The 16,115-nt window shown below is 38.1% G+C and overlaps 2 protein-coding genes across 7 annotated transcripts; both read right to left on the bottom strand.

Moving 5' to 3' along the window:
- Window positions 1–340: 340 nt before the first annotated feature.
- On the bottom strand, window positions 341–6,752 carry LOC119499434 (monocyte chemotactic protein 1B-like). Of its 6 annotated transcripts, none has more exons than XM_037788751.1 (3): window positions 6,440–6,728; window positions 3,376–3,484; window positions 341–782 (listed from the first exon to the last, which is right to left on the bottom strand). In XM_037788751.1, the coding sequence occupies exons 1-3, from the start codon at window positions 6,606–6,608 to the stop codon at window positions 653–655; spliced, it is 408 nt and encodes a 135-aa protein (XP_037644679.1). In that variant the 5' UTR covers window positions 6,609–6,728; the 3' UTR covers window positions 341–652. The 6 variants fall into 6 exon arrangements, with proteins under 6 accessions (XP_037644679.1, XP_037644678.1, XP_037644677.1 ...); XM_037788750.1 differs by lacking the exon at window positions 3,376–3,484 and adding an exon at window positions 6,210–6,318 and having other exon boundaries at window positions 389–782; window positions 6,440–6,714; XM_037788749.1 differs by lacking the exons at window positions 3,376–3,484; window positions 6,440–6,728 and adding exons at window positions 1,002–1,110; window positions 1,232–1,395 and having other exon boundaries at window positions 405–782.
- A 7,076-nt stretch (window positions 6,753–13,828) lies between these two features.
- Window positions 13,829–15,835, bottom strand: LOC119499436 (C-C motif chemokine 20-like). The gene is made up of 4 exons (XM_037788755.1): window positions 15,682–15,835; window positions 15,470–15,578; window positions 14,438–14,515; window positions 13,829–14,302 (listed from the first exon to the last, which is right to left on the bottom strand). The coding sequence occupies exons 1-4, from the start codon at window positions 15,761–15,763 to the stop codon at window positions 14,203–14,205; spliced, it is 369 nt and encodes a 122-aa protein (XP_037644683.1). The 5' UTR covers window positions 15,764–15,835; the 3' UTR covers window positions 13,829–14,202.
- Window positions 15,836–16,115: the final 280 nt, after the last annotated feature.

The following is a 16,115-nucleotide window of genomic DNA, read 5'->3' as shown; positions in this document are numbered from 1 at the left end:
ACTTTCGATACTTTATATGTATTGCTGATAATACCTAAATACTTTTACTAAAGTAATATAATGATTATAAGCAGGAATGTTAGAAGTACTCTTACTGTCTGGTAATCCAACTTTTACTTTATTAACGGCTCTGAATATCTTTTAGTGAATACTCCTCTTTGGATTCTCTGACTCAAGAATCTCTACCGTCTTTCAGTCTACAAACACTGCCCATAGACTCAACTATGTTACCATGGCGAATCTTTGTGTTTTGTGGTCTTTTTTTTGGAAACAAATCGCAATGAGAGATGAGATAAAGAGATGAGAAGAAGAGACCTTTAGATGCGGAGATTGTAGCTTTTCTCCATACACACACTTAGACCGTAATCTATTCTGCAACTCACAATAACCAAAACGTAGCCGTTACATTGTGACCATTTTTATTAGATAATGTCTCTCAGAATCATTGTACTGTGATTATTTACACAATTACAGTCATCAAACAAACATATCATTGAAAATTATACAGAAAAAAGGCAAATATAAAAGATATATCATTTTACTTAACTAAGGACTTAAAATATGAAAACATTCAAAAGACTGTGGAGCATTCGAAGACAAGTTGGGAGCTATGGCCTTTTAATTTTAGTTCCAATAGTTCTGTCTCATTGTGTCAGCCACGGCGTGTTTGGAAGGTAGAGTTTTGGCATTGCCCGTTGTTTCCGTCTATGTAGGCCATGCTGGTCTTTGTCCACACTCTGTTGGGGTTAGCACAGATCCTTTTGTTTTTCAGCGTGGTAAATCTATTGATAATCACAACACAGAAAATACACATTCAGTAACATGTCGCAACCGTTTTGAAGAGGAGATGATCAACATTTTAAAAAATCCCAAATTATTATGGTTAAGTCTGAAACTCAATGCATCACAGTATACGTGTACTAAACTGTTCAAAAGATCCAACGACATATTATGAGAAACTTTGCACATAAATCCAACGTTGAACAGATTGGATGACTTACACCACTGCGTTTATAGGGCACGACGATTTATCTTGTTTGTAGTATTCCTTCAACAGGTCTCGGTGGATTTTAGTTTTTGAGAGTTTTCGACAACAACTGGCTGTCCCACCTTTGAATAAAGACACAAGAGTCCATTATTAGCATCATCACATTTTCCATAATCATGAAATAATACATTATATCATATTACATAAATGCACAAACAAAAAAAACCTCCACATCGTTCTTACCTTTAGTCGAGGCTGTGGACACCACGATGGCTACAAGGAGGAGCGAGACAAAGGCGAGACTTGTCATTGTGTATCTCTGGCTGAAACAGATGTGATGCGTGTTTCTGCTCTGCAAGCCCTTTTTAAGCCCACCGACACAATATGCACACGGCTGGAAAGTAGAGTACATGTTTCCTCCCGCAGCGGCTCACCGGTGTGGCCCTCGCCCCTCCTTCACCTCATCACAGCCAATCAGCTGCAAAAGTGGTACCATTAAACGCTAACTCCACCAAGGCAGTGACCCATGACACCTCCCTGCGAGAGTTTATGTATTACTTACAGTAGCACCTTTATACTTTCAACAGCATTAACTAAAACATTTACATTATTTTGTTTTGCACCATGTGTCCTTGCAACAGACTGTTTCATCTAAAGAATAACCAGTAAAGGAAGTAACCACTGTTGTCTCTGCAAAGAACTTGAGGCCGGCCAATCTAGGGCAATCATTTCTGTGGCTGCTGTTAGGCCAGCCAGCCATACACGTCGTTGTTGAAGTGTAACTTTCAATAAAGAATCGTCACTCAACAATAAAACCAATGGAGAGAGCATGGTCCATCATCTCTCACATGAAGAGACACAGTTCCAACATCTAAAAACTTCTGGACATTCCCATACCATATGTAAAGATGTACCGGAAACTTTCTCATGTGTGTGTGTTTTTGATACTGATGCTGTGTGCTCATTTCTGCAACCACAGTGCATGCAGGGGGAGATAACATAGTCCTCTATGCTGGTCTACATTTGCAGGTTACACAATACAATAACAATCCTAGGATTGTTGTGTTATATGTGACAAAAACCCTGCATTTTTAAGTGAATGAAATGTGCTTTTTGCTGGCAATAACAATGTTACAGGGTTATAGGATTAGTGTAAGAGCTTGTTATTTAATATTCACACAGTAAAAATGAACAATGGCTGCATTTCCTGTTTATTGCGTCTTATGTAGGTTGTTCTTTTTCATGGTCCAACTCGGTGTGCGAGCCTAAGAGATGCTGACCAACACTACATGATGGAGGAAACAGGGACCATCCCACCATGTGGACCTCGACTCATGATGGATTCTTCACTTGGATTCCAGGTAAGCTTTAAAAACTGTAACGTTATGTGGCCCTTAAAATGATCTAAATCTCAATTTATTTATTTATTTATTTTTATTTTAAGGCCTGTATTTTTTATTTTATCGAAGAAAATCTAAATGAGGCCATGAAGGGTGATTTTGATTAAGGTACTTTCTTGAATCTATCAAAAGAAAATTGGCAGCATTTGTCATTTATTCATATGCCCAAAGTGACATATGATTTATGGTTAGCTGACTGTTGTCTAGTCGCGTGATGTCACTACAAAACCTCAGTGAACGTTGTTTTCATTTGACTATGAGTGATCATTTCCTCATCTTAAAGTGTCTATAATCACTATTTTTATAATAACAATGTATTCAGCTGTAGCTTTTCTCCTTACACGCACTTAGAAAGTAATCTATTCTCACAATAACCAAAACGTAGCCGTTACATTGTGACCATTTTTATTAGGTAATGTCTCTCAGAATCATTGTACTGTGATTATTTACACAATTACAGTCATCAAACAAACATCATATCATTGAAAATTATACATAAGAAAGGCAAATATAATAGATATCATTTCACTTAACTAAGGACTTAAAATATGAAAACATTCAAAAGTCTGTGGATCAGTAGTAGAGAAATTGGGAGTTATGGCCTTTTAATTTTAGTTTCAATAGTTCTGTCTTATTGTGTCAGTCACGGCGTGTTTGGAAGGTAGAGTTTTAACGTTGCCCGTTGTTTCCGTCTAGGTAGGCCATGCTGGTCTTTGTCCACACTTTGTTGGGGTTAGCACAGATCCTGATGCCTTTCAGCGTGGTAAATCTATTGAAAATCACAACACAGAAAATACACATTCAGTAACATGTTGCAACCGTTTTGAAGAGGAGATGAACAAAATTTAAAAAATCCAAAATTATAATGGTTAAGTCTGAAACTCAATGCATCACAGTATACGTGTACTAAACTGTTCAAAAGATCCAACGACATATTATGAGAAACTTTGCACATAAATCCAACGTTGAACAGATTGGATGACTTACACCACTGCGTTTATAGGGCACGACGGTTTATCTTGTTTGTAGTATTCCTTCAACAGGTCTCGGTGGATTCGAGTGTTTGAGAGTTTTCGACAACATACGGCTGTCCCACCTTTGAATAAAGACACAAGAGTCCATTATTAGCATCATCACATTTTCCATAATCATGAAATAATACATCATATCATATTACATAAATGCACAAACAAAAAAACCTCCACATCGTTCTTACCTTGAGCCGAGGCTGTGGACACCACGATGGCTACAAGGAGGAGCGAGACAAAGGCGAGACTTGTCATTGTGTGTCTCTGGCTAAAACAGATGTGATGTGTGTTTCTGCTCTGCAAGCCCTTTTTAAGCCCACCGACACAATATGCACACGGCTGGAAAGTAGAGTACATGTTTCCTCCCTTCACCTTATCACAGCCACTCAGGTGCAAAGGTGGTACCATAACACGCTATCTCCACCGAGGCAGTGACTGATACCATGACAAAACACAATCAACCACCCATGACATTTCCCTGCGAGGGTTTATGTATTACTTACAGTAGCACCTTTATACTTTCAACAGCATTAACTAAAACATTTACATTATTTTGTTTTGCACCATGTGTCCTTTCAACAGACTGTTAAGAATATCCAGAAAAGGAAGTAACCACTGTTGTCTCTGCAAAGATCGTGAGGCCTGCCAGTCTAGGGTGATCATTTCTGTGGCTGCTGTTAGGCAGATTAATAAATAATCGTCACTCAACAATAAAACCAATGGAGAGAGCATGGTCCATAATCTCTCACATGAAGAGACACAGTTCCAAAATCTAAAAACTTCTGGACATTCCCATACCATATGTAAAGATGTACCGGAAACTTTCTAATGTGTGTGTGTTTTTCGGTACTGATGCTGTGTGCTCATTTCTGCAACCACAGTGCATGCAGAGGGAGATAACATAGTCCTCTATACTGGTCTACATTTGCAGGTTATACACACAAACACAGAGTTATCTTAATGCAGGCTAATGTGGGAAATACAGTAATCACTAAACACACTAACACAGCTAAGTCATGAAAATCCCTGAAACAACATATAAGTGACAAGGATCATCATTCCTCAAAAACATCATGAAAAAAATACATAATACTTAGTGAACCCAATATTCATCATCCTTAAAATGTCTGCAAGTAGACCTACTACTGCAACTACTTCTTACACCAAAGTGTGAAGATAGTCATAATGAAAAACAAGTATGGAACCTCCATCAATTTGACAAGGAATAGTTTATAGCATTACTGTATGAAATGGTTGCAGTTTTCCTAAATGTCCAACAGAATGCACTACCACATTCAGATGTTAAGAAAACCAACAAGCAAGAGTTCAAGATGGATGCAAGTTAGCTAAAAGAGTAAAAGTTGATATTCTATGTGAATTTGACACCAAAGTTAACCAGGAACAGGTTTATCGTGTTTTGGGATACTGTGGTTAATGAAACATGATCTGGTGAGTATCTTATCTCTGCTCATGTTAACTTAGTGTTTGGTCTATTTCCAAAACTACAATTGGGAAAATAAATCACAATCGTAGAAATGTCGTGTTATATGTGACAAAAAGCCTGCATTTTTAAGTGAATGAAATGTGCTTTTTGCTAGCAATGACAATGTTACAGGGTTACAATGGATGCACTTCCTGTTTATTGTGTCTTATGTAGGTTGTTTTTTTCATGGTCCAACTCGGTGTGCGAGCCTAAGAGATGCTGACCAACACTATATGATGGAGGAAACAGGGACCATCCCACCATGTGGACCTTGACACATGATGGATTCTTCACTTGGATTCCAGGTAAGCTTTAAAAACTGTAACATTATGTGGCCTTTAAAATGATCTAAATCTTAATTCATTTATTTATTTTTATTTTAAGGCCTGAATTTTTTAGTTTATTGAAGAAAATCTAAATGAGGCCATGAAGGGTGATTTCGATTAAGGTACTTTCTTGAGTCTATCAAAAGAAAATTGGCAGCATTTGTCATTTATTCATATGCCCAAAGTGACATATGATTTATGGTTACCTGACTGTTGTCTAGTCGCGTGATGTCACTACAAAACCTCAGTGAACATTGTTTTCTTTTGACCATGAGTGATCATTTCCTCATCTTAAAGTGTCTATAATCGATATTTTTATAATAACAATGTATTCAGCTGTAGCTTTTCTCCGTACACACACTTAGAAAGTAATCTATTCTCACAATAACCAAAACGTAGCCGTTACATTGTGACCATTTTTATTAGATAATGTCTCTCAGAATCATTGTACTGTGATTATTTACACAATTACAGTCATCAAACAAACATCATATCATTGAAAATTATACAGAAGAAAGGCAAATATAATAGATATCATTTCACTTAACTAAGGACTTAAAATATGAAAACATTCAAAAGTCTGTGGAACAGTCGAAGACAAATTGGGAGCTATGGCCTTTTAATTTTAGTTTCAATAGTGCTGTCTTATTGTGTCAGCCATGGCGTGTTTGGAAGGTAGAGTTTTAACGTTGCCCGTTGTTTCCGTCTAGGTAGGTCATGCTGGTTTTTGTCCACACTTTGTTGGGGTTAGCACAGATCCTGATGTCTTTCAGCGTGATAAATCTATTGATAATCACAACACAGAAAATACACATTCAGTAACATGTTGCAACCGTTTTGAAGAGGAGATGATCAAAATTTTAAAAAATCCAAAATTATTATGGTTAAGTCTGAAACTCAATGCATCACAGTATACATGTACTAAACTGTTCAAAAGATCCAACGACATATTATGAGAAACGTTGAACAGATTAGATGACTTACACCACTGCGTTTATAGGGCACGACGATTTATCTTGTTTGTAGTATGACTTCAGCAGGTCTCGGTGGATTCGAGTTTCTGAGAGTTTTCGACAACAACTGGCTGCCCCACCTTTGAATAAAGACACAAGAGTCCATTATTAGCATCATCACATTTTCCATAATCATGAAATAATACATCATATCATATTACATAAATGCACAAACAAAAAAAACCTCCACATCGTTCTTACCTTGAGCCGAGGCTGTGGACACCACGATGGCTACAAGGAGGAGCGAGACAAAGGCGAGACTTGTCATTGTGTATCTCTGGCTGAAACAGATGTGATGCATGTTTCTGCTCTGCAAGCCCTTTTTAAGCCCACCGACACAATATGCAGACGGCTGGAAAATAGAGTACATGTTTCCTGCCACAGCGGCTCACCGGTGTGGCCCTCGCCCCTCCTTCACCTCATCACAGACAATCAGTGCAAAAGTGGTACCATGAAGACACCCTAACTCCACCGAGGCAGTGACCCATGACACCTCCCTGCGAGGGTTTATGTATTACTTACAGTAGCACCTTTATACTTTCAACAGCATTAACTAGAACATTTACATTACTTTGTTTTGCACAATGTGTCCTTGCAACAGACTGTTTCATCTAAAGAATATCCAGTAAAGGAAGTAACCACTGTTGTCTCTGCAAAGATCTTGAGGCCGGCCAATCTAGGGCAATCATTTCTGTGGCTGCTGTTAGGCCAGCCAGCCATACACGTCATTGTTGAAGTGTAACTTTCAATAAAGAATCGTCACTCAACAATAAAACCAATGGAGAGAGCATGGTCCATAATCTCTCACATGAAGAGACACAGTTCCAACATCTAAAAACTTCTGGACATTCCCATATACCATGTGTAAAGATGTACCGGAAACTTTCTAATGTTTGTGTGTTTATCGGTACTGATGCTGTGTGCTCATTTCTGCAACCACAGTGCATGCAGGGGGAGATAACATAGTCCTCTGTGCTGGTCTAAATTTGCAGTATATGCACACTAACACAGATGCACATACATGCACACGATACACCAAACCATGTTGTTCATTTCCACCGAAACCCACATTAGGAAAAGCATAGCAGCGGAGGCACTTCTGTTGAAAGTTTTGAGTTGGAGTGTCCACAGTCGCGTATTCGTGGCTGGCTGCACATTTGTTCTATTTGAGAGATACGGTAACAGTTAGATAAGAGTTATCTAAATGCAGGCTCATGTGGGAAATACAGTAATCACTAAACACACTAACACAGCTAAGTCATGAAAATCTAGACTAGCTGGTGAACATAGTGGAGCATTTAACAGGTAAAGAGTCAGCAATTTCCCTCAGGAGGAGTTGGAGTGAATATTGGACTTACATTCATCAGGTGGACAGAAACACGACTGCTGAATGTGTAAATAGAGGCAACTGATTTCTAGTTTGCCATATTAACTTGGTGAAAGGTGATATGTCCAAGTTGTGTTCACAAATTGTTTCCGCTACCTCTAAGTGGCCAAAAAATCAAACAAAAAAACAGATATTGCAGCTTTATCCAAGCAGTTAATGCACCTAAATAGAACCAAACCTTAACCATAGCAGTGGCAGATCAGAAAACAGTTATATGAATTATTTTTGTAATCATATGTTGAAGGCACGTACAGTATATACAGTATATGTATATATCCTGCCGATAGGAGCATCAGAACAGAAAAGGCTCATATAGTATGTGATTTGTTTTAGGCTATGATAATGTGTTTTCTCATATAATTTGAAGGAGTTATTGACTTTAGTAACCTTTATCATTCACTTTTGTGAGTGAGTCTCTAGCTCTTAGTCAACTGAGACAAAGCTATGGAGATGACTAATAAGACTATTTATTATCAATATCATGATGCAGAGCACAAAGTGGGTTATCACTCATGAGTACTAATGCTGCAGCAAATTTAGATTATACTGATAAAGATTTAAAACCGACATCAGACAAGTTATCTTATAGTCAATAAGCACTGATGGAGCTGTCGCCCCGTCACTTTCAAAATGATTATGTAAGTGGAATTTTTTTAGATGGGTCCATTATGTTTAATTGACTCTATCCTGTCCCTCCTCAATGACAGTTATTATGTTATTATGATTTAGGAATAATTGCTGATACATCCTTTAGTTGTAGCGCAGCGTGCTGAGGCCTGCAGGGCACTGATTCACTTTAAGATTGTTCTACTAACTCTTGTACTATATTGTTCTCTCATTTGGCAGTAAGTAGGAGTCCATAAAGATAATGATATGAGAGAAGAATGTCCTCACGCAATCACAGTTACACTCTTGATTTAATCTTTTAGATTAATGGCCTTGATGTCAAATAAAAAAAACAACTTGTGAATGAGGTTCATAAAAAAGGAGAACTTTCTTTTTTTAATTCAGAAAGTGCATATGTTTCAAAATTTGACCTCCATTTTAGTGAAGCCAATCACACTGGTCATGCTTCCTTCCTCATTCTGAGTAATCATTTCTGCTTTTTATTGAAAAGGAATTTTAACATTTTTTTCATTCACCAAATCCCGTAAATACATGCCCCTGTAATTCAATATCTGCTGACTCTGCAGACAGAGTCTGGTGGTATAACCCGGAAGCATTATGTCAACCTTCATTTTACTGTGGATTGTATCTCAGACATGATTTGCTGTTATGATATTATCCAGCACATTAATTGCAAACACATAAACTAATAAAAAGAGTCCTTCTGTTATAAAATGCCACATTTGAAATGACAATCACAAATTCAATGGTGAAATATAGACTACAAAGTTGACGACGTGCAGAGTAGGGGTCAGTGCCAACCTTCTTCATCCTCCTTCTTTAAAGATCATATTACTGTATATTTCCTCACCAGGTGTGGAGATTTATGGATGTTAAAACTATATATTATATACAGTCTTAACTAGGCTTTTTTGTTACAGTGAATATTGAATACCAGCTTGCTTGTTTGTAACATGCACAAAATCCACAGGAGTCGTCCTTTAAGCCTCATATGAAGGTCTGCTGTGTTACCAAGTAAACTAAAACACCGGTGTACATGTCTGAGAAACCTATATCCCACACATAAACTATGTAGGGATTTTCTTTCTTTTGTTTTAATCTTAGTTATCAACAGATCCTTTGCATATTCACCCCTGCGAGCTCCTGCAAAATGAATCAAAACTACTGTCTTCCTAAGAGGGCAATACATGGCTTTCTTGCTAAATTAAGCTTTGGGCGTCATGTAGGCTTATTTTTTTGTTTATTACTAAAATACTTGATATTGAAACAGCAACACAAAGAAACTCAGGGTTCCTAGCATTTTGGTGCCATTTATTACTGTGAATTAACTTTATATATATCTATTAGGGCTGTAATTACACATTTTTTATCTATTCAAAATGTACATTAAAGGGAGATTTGTCAAGTATTTAATACTCATATCAACACGGGAGTGGGCAAATATGCTGCTTTATGCAAACGTATTTATATATTTATTATTGGAAATCAATTAACAACACAAAATAATGACAAATATTGTCCAGAAACCCTCACAGGTACTGCATTTAGCATAAAAATATGCTCAAATCATAACATGGCAAACTGCAGCCCAACAGGCAGAAACAGCTGTCAGTGTGTCAGTGTGCTGACTTGACTATGACTTGTCCCAAACTACATGTGATTATCATAAAGTGGGCATGTCTGTAAAGGGGAGACTCGTGGGTACCCATAGAACCCATTTACATTCACATATCTTGAGGTCAGAGGTCAAGGGATCTCTTTGAAAATGGCCATGAATTTGTCCTCGCCAAAATTTAGCGCAACTTTGGAGCGTTATTTAACTTCTTTCCTTCCTTATCTATCTATCTATCTATCTATATATTGTGTATATAATATACAGTATATAACATTAATGTGAAACCATCATGATCATTTAAAGCAAATAAAAGCCAGACAGAACTAATTAATCTGCTTTTTGATCCAACATTTGGTCTTGTGGGACAAACTGGCAACCCAGTTTTTTTCTGGCAGCAAGGAACCTGCTTATTTGTATTTTTGGCAGTTATTTAACGTTTGACAACTTTTTATAAAGCTGCAAGTAAACTGAAGTGAAAAAAAACTCCCCACTTAGTGTGTGGTAAATCAGATGTTTACATACATTTCCATTTGCAAAGTAATTTTGATCTTTTATACTGTCTGACTTGTCTAAACAATATAGGCCCCTCTCGAACAGGTTCAGACTTGTAACTAAAAGGACGGAGCATGCGAGGACAAATGACCAAATTTGGGTGGAGGATGCTCCGGAGATTGCGGTGGGAAACCCGAGGATCTCCTTCCTTCCCCTTTTCTTGCCTGTGCTGTCCATGACAGTCAGCACCAGAGAAAAATGGGCGGATGGAAAGAAAGAATGATGACACTTTGGGTAGAGTGACCAACACATGATGCTGCCTTTACATTATTGCTGAAATCAGCAGAATTTATAAATGCAATCATTTAAAACACCATTAGATAGAGAGCATAGTTAACAAAGAACATTACTGCTAATACAGAATAATATCAATGCCCATCCATCCGTTCAATAAATCTATCCGTTCTTTAGTCTAGCTTACCTTGTTTAGGGGCTTGGGGGGGTGCAGTGTAACCCAGCATGCATTGTGTAAGAGGCTGGGAAACAACCCGCGACAGGATGCTGATGTATCACATAGCTAATATTATAGACACATTGACACATACAGGCAATTTGATTTCCCAATTTCCCCAAAATCTTTGGACTGCAGGAAGAAACACCCAGTGGAAACACTCACATGGTACGAATATGCAAACGCCACACCGAATAATGCTGAAAATCTACTACATTAGTAGATTAAAGCAGGTTTATCAGTTTATTTGCACGTTAATGTTTTTAATTTAACTATTGATAGAGTGATAAAAGTAATAGAAAAAGTGATAAAAGCAAGTCTCTAAGAATGGCTGCACTGCGGCCTTATTCTGAGTAAATTTCTTAGTCAGCTCAGTCAATGTCATGATGAAATCACAAAAAAGGAAACGGTCGACTACAGCATCACCCAAGTGCGCCCCCCACCCTGATACGCAGACACTCTGCGGAAAGAACATTTCATCCGGTTAGTTTTCCCCGGTTCCTCTTTTCACGGTATAAAACCTAGAGGTCTGGTTCGAGGAAATCATTCGCCTCCTTCATCCAGATCAAACAATCAAGCTTCTGCAAAGAACCTCTGGAACATCCCAAGCAGTAACCATGCAGCTCTGCATCAGAAGACTGGCCTGCCTGGCTCTCCTCGCCACCGCTCTGGCAATGACAGCAGCAACCCCCAGTAAGTAGCCTGTCAGAGATCCTGCACCATATTACACCACCAGCCTGCTCCAGTACACTTAACAACTTGTACCGTGCCATGCACATTTGAAACTTCTGATGAAAATCTAGGCCAACGCCGTCTGTATTTATTCATATTTTATGCTGCAAATGAAAGAGATGTAGGCTCATAATAACCAATCCTTTGTTTGTTTTCTGTAAAACAGATAAGATAATCAACTGCTGCACTGAGGTCAGTGCCGTGAACATCACCGCTACCATCTTGGGCTACAGGGTCCAGAGGAAGGCCCTCCCATGCGTCCGCGCCGTCATGTAAGTATCACTTCCTTGAGAGTGAGAGTGATGATAAATGAAAAATGTTAAAAAAAGTTCTTGGTGAAAATTGGGGATTGTGATTGAGCTGTTGTTGTTTCCTTCCCAGATTTGAGACCACAGAGGGAGAAGTCTGCAGCCACTGGAAACAGGACTGGGTGTTTGAGAAGATCAAGGAGCTAGAGTGAGTAGGCCTTTGTTATCCCAGTCAGTCTCCAGTATTGACCATTCCTGCTAGTTGATTGCTTCAGATATGCTCATGGGGATGCACAAACTGTTATTTTAACCGTTATCTCTTGTTTTATTGTGTCTTACAGGCAGATCCGCAGAGCAGCGAAGAGCTCGACTGCTGTCCCTTCAACCTCCAGCTCTTAGAAAACTTGCCACCATCATCAGATATCTACAGCAAATTGTCTTGAATTAATTTAAAATATTTAAAATGCTTTTTAATGTTATTCTGTAATATTTATTATTTATAAGTAGCGCTATTTATTTGTCTTGTTGTTATTCCCTGTCTGTGTTATTTGTGCAGTTAACAAGGCTTAAAGATACAAAAAAGCGTCCATGATATGCAGTACAGAGCAATGCATGTGAGACATGTCTGTTGTTTGCTATAAATTAAATAAATGTTCTTGTCCTCGATCCACACGTGTCGCTGTTATTGGTTGATATTGGAAATCAGAGGTAGCTGTGCTCATCAAATGCCTATCAACACCTCATGATGTAGCCGATAGAGGATCAGCTCTCTACAGATCGACTCTGCCATCTAGTGGGGACGTGAGATTACTTCAGGACAGTGTTTTGGATAAGAAGAGCGTGTCATTGAGGGAGTCACCTTGTCGTGCTAGAGCACCAACCCCTTGGGGTGCTGATCTGAAATAGCACAAGAGACTGCCTCCCTGTCAGTCAAGTCATGCATTTGCATGAGCTCGGGGGGGCAGGACAGCTCATCGGAAAGTTTTCAGACACCTTCCAGCAGATGTGCTGGCAGCAGCAGCAGCAGCAGCAGCATCCTTTTCTAAGTGCACCAGACACATGTGTCACGCCACTAGAACATGCACCATGCAGATAGACCTTTTAATGATTTATGGGTATGTTTAGGCGCTTTTCCATCCAGAGTTAGGTTATTAAATGCTACTTGAAAATATCTTATAGGATTGGTTTAAAGCAGGCGTTCTCAAACTCTCAAACTTTTTGGGGCCCCTTGTCGTGGAGAGAATTTTCCAAGGACCCCCCTTAATCGTAACACTGATTAAGCATATGCTTACTTCAATTTGTACTTGTAGATACCATTGGAACTATTTATATTTTAAAACGTTTCAACCTAAATACTTCAGACCTGTTTCATATTCATAAACAGAAACATTTCAATCTGAATCTTATTCAGATAAGATGAGATAATCCTTTATTAGTCCCACAGCAGGGACATTTGCAATGTTATTGTAAGTTAATACCACTTAACCTTTTAAACAGAGGGTGATTTTATCCAGATTGCATTTGGACTCAACTTGACAGCATTTATACTTTTCAAGTAATTGATCTTAAAAGCTTTCAGAAAATGAATAGTAGCAAGACATGGCATAGTCCTAATAAACCCAGACGTTTAAACTTACACCAGTCTAAAGCTGACTTTCAGTAAGGGATGTGAAACTAACTAACATGGGTGGGAGTAATGGACACAATATGCTTGTTTTATTGATGCAGATGTTACATCTGTAGATATGCACTTTTTAATGATACTGCACAATTTTATAATTTATAGCAAATTATTTTGCGGACCCCCTGACAGAGTGCCACGGACCCCTCTGGGTCCCCGGACCCCACTTTGAGAATCACTGGTTTAAAGCACTATTGCTAAAAATTGTTACAATTTTAAAAATGAATTTCGAACAGTACGTTAGCCGTGGTTACAATGAAAGTTACGTGTGTGATAAAATGAATGATGACAACAATGTTGGAGTATTATGAAGTAAATTTATTTCTTCGTGAGGATTGCTATTGGCATGTTTTACCACATTAACTTGATGAAGCAGCAGATTCATAGCAGGCAATGAATAATAGTCACAATAGCGTGATTTAAAAAACAGAAGTGGCTAAACACATAATCTGCATCAAAAGTCTCTCTTTTGCTGCTCTTCTCATGTTCCCCTTAAGTCTTGATTACATGCTGACACTGCATATATGTTTAAGCAAGCAAAAGTTTTTTTACTTTTTCAGAAATAATGTCCCCAACATGACTGGATTATAGAAGGTTCAATTTCTCTCAAACTCTCCCTCAAATTGGCATTTCTACACCACAAATTGTTTAATTCCAAAACCTGATTTTTGCTAATAGATACTTTGGGTGCAGTTCAGGCAGGGTTCTGTGGTGCTGATCCGAGTTCCACCTGCAGCAGAGCCGGTCTTGGACATCTTCTTCAGTTTTGAACTATAAAGAAATAAGAGTTATTTATTCACAATGCCCCCAAAACAAAAGAAAACCACACACAAAGCTTGTCCTAATTTTAAAGTCCATATCAAACTGAAACTCGTTGGTATTTAAAAGTGCGTAGGAGACTCATACCTGAGTAATTCCAGAACTTTCCTCACCCACTCGTCTCTCCGTGTCACACATATCTCATTCTTCTTAACCGTGTAGAGACTAAAATAGTGAGACACATTATTAGACACACATAGAAAGCACTATATTGTAATTCAGTGTATGAGTGTATAGTATAAAGGTATATGTATTTGATATCTGAGTTCCAGTACTGAAACTAAAACAATGCATTTTTGATAACATATTTTGAGGAATATTAACTTGTGTTTCATAAAAGCATTATTTAGTTTATTAAATGCACCATGTAGCTTTACAGGAACTTTAAATCTAAAATTGTATGATTCATAATATGAAATATCTGATCAATTAAGTGAGTTAGTTTAAGTATTCGACCAAATATTCAGTCCCAGCTTTTAAATTGGTATTCAAAAAGTATTGAGTTTTGAAACATAGCTCTATTTTATAATTGGATTTTGTCAACGTTAAAGCCTAGACAGCTTGCGTACAAATCATTCATAAACATAATTTATGGAGATATGGATCAGATCAAACAGCTGCCTTTTTTAGAGTCATGAAATCCACAGTAATTAGTTTTGACAGTAAATTGTTGTGGTAGACTAGATCAAATGGCTTATTTTCATGGCAATAAATACTGCAGAAACAACATTAGTGCAGCTTTCCACAAAACAATTACCAGTGTCTTTTCAATATTTTGGAATAAATGCAATCGGTTAGTTTTTACCAACCCTCTTGTAAAGGTTTGACGATGATACTCAAATATCATCATCAGGATGCATGGATGGATAGATGTACTTTATTGATCCCAAATTGGGAAAATTCTTGTGTTACAGCAGCAGGTTATCCAGGCATTGCACCGGAACAGTAAATATACATATCAACACTACAGATATATATCTATATAATATCCGTAGAATATACAATATAAAGAATATATTAGACAACTACTGCAACTAGCATATAAAATATAAACACAGGATAACATACTTTATACATCAGCAAAGTGTGCAAATTTGTTGCAGGAGAAGAGAGTCTTACATGATCGCCTCGATGTGGCAGTTTTCCTTGGTGGTTTGTTCTCTGAAGCCTTTTATACGCTGGAAGGGTACCGGCTTCCTATTGTATCTCGTACAACAATAGGAACCCTCTGCACAAAAACACATCATTATTAACATCTTGGAGTCCTTATGTAATATCTACTGTATTTTAGTCTGATTGACGAGCAGTCGAATGTGGTGAAACAAACTTACGGGCAGCTGTAGCTGGACCGAGCAGGCCCAGTATGAAGCAGAGGAGAACAGTTGTCACGGCGATCAAACCTTTGGGAGCCATGTCAACCACGTGAAGAACCAGCAGAGGACTTCACTGAATACACTACCCCTGCACATATATTTATACTTATAGTACCCCTCATGTTTTTTTAACCTGTGGCTCCTAAATTGAGGACAGGAAGCCCATTATTGCATCATGGCAACCAGATCTGCACACATTGCACTTTGATCACAACAAAACAATTAAGTCTCTGCTGTGCCATAATGCAACGCCTAGATTTGTTTATGTGGGCATGTGAGAGTCTCACAGAGGAACTGGTGCACTGATGCATTGGGTTCCTAGAATTTCCTTGGGCACTCATCTATATTTATGCTTTTTTGGGTTCATAATTGTGCTGTGAAGTTCTTCATAT

Source organism: Sebastes umbrosus, chromosome 12 (assembly GCF_015220745.1).
Source record: "Sebastes umbrosus isolate fSebUmb1 chromosome 12, fSebUmb1.pri, whole genome shotgun sequence".
Classification (NCBI taxonomy): domain Eukaryota; kingdom Metazoa; phylum Chordata; class Actinopteri; order Perciformes; family Sebastidae; genus Sebastes; species Sebastes umbrosus.
This window is presented reverse-complemented; position numbering and strand designations above follow the sequence as displayed.